The sequence below is a fragment of the Perkinsus marinus genome, assembly GCF_000006405.1.
Source record: "Perkinsus marinus ATCC 50983 genomic scaffold scf_1104296963870, whole genome shotgun sequence".
In the NCBI taxonomy this organism is placed as follows: domain Eukaryota; phylum Perkinsozoa; order Perkinsida; family Perkinsidae; genus Perkinsus; species Perkinsus marinus.
Window position 1 is genome coordinate 1 of NW_003204931.1, and position 3,911 is coordinate 3,911.

General features: G+C 49.2%; 1 protein-coding gene across 1 annotated transcript; it reads right to left on the reverse strand.

The window, feature by feature from the left end:
- Positions 1 to 526: 526 nt before the first annotated feature.
- Pmar_PMAR028427 (williams-beuren syndrome critical region protein, putative) lies at positions 527 to 1,441 on the reverse strand (the record flags this gene model as incomplete). Its single annotated transcript, XM_002771088.1, has 1 exon — positions 527 to 1,441. A coding segment is annotated over one exon (915 nt), but the record flags the coding sequence as incomplete, so codon positions are not given.
- Between the last annotated feature and the right edge of the window lie 2,470 nt (positions 1,442 to 3,911).

A 3,911-nucleotide genomic window follows, 5' to 3' on the forward strand; every position in this document is an offset into this window, starting at 1 on the left:
GAGCCTCACCACCCAACACTGCTACTACACCAACTATGGTCGCAGTTTTTAGGATGTGTATATTGAACTGTAATGAGGATGTACGTGTCACTGATGGTAACTTTCCCGTGTTGAAAGTGGCGACTTTAAAATCGATGGAGAACCTGATTTGACGGAATTTCGAAGCTTCTCCTGGTGATGGAACATATCACCAATTCTCATTTACTTATACTTGTTTCCACTAATACAGTGTTGACTTGTATGTGATCACTAAAGACCGGACATCAGCTGATCCAAATCCTGTCGGCCAGCGTCAATCTTGAGGTCGTACACAGAAAAGAAAACTCACTTGCCTCGTATTGCCGCCGTTGATATAGTGTAATACCACACCACCAAGATAACAAGTAATACAGAAATTCACAGTCGCCACTTCGCCGCAGTATGTGGTCGCCAGGATTTCCCGTGACATGACTGAGTGTCGCAATCCTTGTTCTTATTGAGAGTAATTGACAAGACAAAAACGGGAGTAGATGAAATACGTTAGTAATCACTTGGTAATAGTAATGCCCTTGCTCTTCGAAGAGCGCTTGTGCTTCTTAGGATTACTTCTAGACGTACTCGGAGCCGACACTTCTCCCACACCAGTAGCGTCGTCACTCGACCTCCTCCGCTTCACACTAGCGTCTTTGACGAGTTTGCAGAGATAGAAACCCCGACAGTGATCCACTTCAGGTCGAACTTGAACGTCTCGAGCGCCGTGGGTGAGCTCCTTCCAACAGGACCCCACTTCAAAAGGCCACTCCCGTCTATACCCGCTTTGCAATCTATTAAGAGCTTTCTTCACAACTTCGCCATTTTCTTCGTTCCTGATACTACATGTGCTGTAGCAAACCGTCCGAACAGCGTGGAATGCCGTCAAGGCATGGTCCAACATTCGGCATTGGAATGATGAAAGCTTGCGGAGCCGCTGGGCGCCGACACTCTCAGAGTCAGCGTGAACGTCGACCAATCCAGAACCACTGCAGCTCGGGTCCAAATTCACATGGGTGACCTCGGCAGAGCTGTACTTGATGAAATCACCAACACGTACCTCAACACTGATATCAGGGCTGTGCTCCGCAGACAGATGAACAACTTCGTCAGAAGTCCTTGTCCCATCTCGTGGTAAGAAACCAGCCTTTGCCAGACGGTCGAGTAGCACCTTTGCCTGCTTAGGATCAAGCTCCATTGCTATCATAGTACCTTCTATTTTACGATACCTCATTAGTTGTAGCATGTGAATCGTCTTGGAATTAGGAGAAGCACATGCGTCTACGACTGTGATTTTCTCCCCTGGCTGAACGCCGGCCAGCAAAGAGTGCGCAGACAAGCAGCTGCCACGGTCCTGTAGTACGAGGGTAAAGTCTTTCACCAGAGGAGACTCAATGAGCGTCTTAGAATTCCACGGATCTACAGTGATAACCTAAAACTTCATATCGCATCTTTAGACGGCAGTGTTGAGATTATTACATCAGGAATCAGTGGATCTGCGTTGGATTTGATACCAGCTGAGCCTAATTGTTCGATAGCATTTTCCCTGGAGATTTCTGCCAAGTTCACACGAACATACCGTGGGAGCTGAGCAGGCTGCTTATCCTCACTGCTACTGGACTGGTCATCACTAAACGCCTTCTTCAAAATAGCCGCTTTCTCGTTCAGTACCCGAGCCAATTTGCCACCTCCGCCCGCGCTGGGCGCAACGATTTGGATGAATTCATATTGTTGTGGCGTACGTTCCGTTGCTGTGTATGCCGCAATGTTGCTGGGTTTGTACTAGCTCACCTCTCTTAACCTAAGGAGTATCGTTTAGGAGGAGCGCTCATTTCGTATAGAATAGCTTGAGCCCTGATGAAAGTTTACGTTTCGAGTTGCGTCGTCGGGATTCGGGTTCCCCTTAAAGGGGACTGTGGGTGAAAACAAAGAAAGTTCCTTTGTTTTCACCCGTAGTCCCCTTTTTCGAGGGGCGTGCAGTTTGGGTTGCGCTTGTATTACGGCCATTTACCGTAGTATAGCCACTGGCTGTTATTCCCGCTTGGCAACCTCAACCCCCACTCCGTTTCCTTGAGGTTGAAGGTGTCACCTTGGTGTTCTCCGTATTGGGAGTGAAAAGGATCTCGCCTGTGACTCACAGCCTGTGACCCTTGTGACCCCTGACTGTGAAACGCGATACTCTCTTGTGGACTAAGTACGGGCTTATTTAGTAATAACTTATTACTAATAAGGATTACAAAATGGTAGAGTATGATGCCTCATAGATCCTACAAAAGGATTACAAAATGATAGAGCATGATGCCTCATAGATCCTACGGGCACTTCTGCCGGTCGAAGAAAACTGTGATATTCCGAGCCTGGACGACCACAAGATCGTACTCAGGGATGTAATTGTACCACGCGAAGTCCTCCTCGGATTCAGGATTTATCACACCAGGGCACTGCAAGTCAACGTCTTTGAGGAATCGCTCGCGCTTGGCCTCGGTGGCTTGCGTGACGCGAAAGGAACTAGTGCCACTGCTATATACTATCAAGGGTTGTGATGTAACTTCAACGTATGATGATACATTGCACCTTAAACGAAGGATCACCCAAGATAACGATGGTGTGATCTTCTGCCAGGTTATTTTGGCACAAGAATCTTGAGGGAGCTTTGTGTAGTAGCCTCCTGAGGGTACTGCGGTAGGTTGGTTGAGTTGAGGAATCGCCTCGATTTCTCCGGGTGTTTGTCCAAGCACCAAGAAAGAAGTAGCTATTAAGGAGTGGATGAAGTAGATGTTCATAGTATGACTCAAAGGTGGATATAACTGACATGAGAGTATAAGAATCATGTCGTTGGCATCATCGACAGTTCAATTTTCCCCGATTATTGAACCGAGACATGAAGAATTGGAAGACTGAGTGTGCGCCGCGCCGCACCGCACCGCTACATCTGCCCTCTCCATCGAGCGGGAACGACAAAGCAAAAATCACTTAATGATGCCTCTTGCCAGAGCACCGTGCTCTGAGCACGGGAGGGGAGGACTATACACCCGGAAAGCAGCTTTCAAGAGTTCTACCGGTTCCAATTCGATGAGAAACGACGAAGCCAATCGACGGCCAAAAACGACAGGCCCAGCAGGGACTTCGAGGAGGGCGAAGCTGCGAAGGCATCCTGAGCTATCGCCACAGACGATGGGAGGCTACAGTAACACCAGGAACGCTTTGCAGGATGCGTGGAGCGTGACAGCGTCACGTGACCGTCACGTCGTGACGTGGCGACGTGTGCAACGTGGCCCACGTCGCATACCTGTGCGACGGAGCGAGGAGCTGCACAACCTTCCTTCTTCCCTGTTCAAAGGAGAGCGGGGGGAGGGTCCAAGAAAGGTGGCCAGAGTAAGCCCAGGCCGTCCCATTCAAGCTTCGATTTCAAAGGCTCTTCCAACGAACGACTCGTCGTGCATGCGTGCCCGTCTTGCTTCCCAGGCGCGTCACGTGAAGCGCACCCACCTGTTACCTAGTGTTGTAGTTTCAGTTGAACTCATCCTCAAAGCCGTTGTGAGATAAGCAGATTATTGCTATCGAATACGAATGGGAAAAAACGGATAGATAGCTCAAACCCCTCGCGTCACATCACGCGTCACGTCACGCGTGTCGTCACGGGACACGAGTAGGGCGAGCGATAAGACGAAGGGATGTTGAATGACAATTGTGGGGAAAAGTATGATAATCGTCGATCATCGGTCACTGTTCCTCATCATCACCCCCCCCCCCCCCAATGTTGTAGCTTCAGTTGAACTCATCTTCAAAGTCGTTGTGGGATAAGCAGATTATTGCTATCGAATACGAATGGGAAAAAACGGATAGATAGCTCAAACCCCTCGCGTCACATCACGCGTCGCGTCACGCGTCACGTTGTCAAG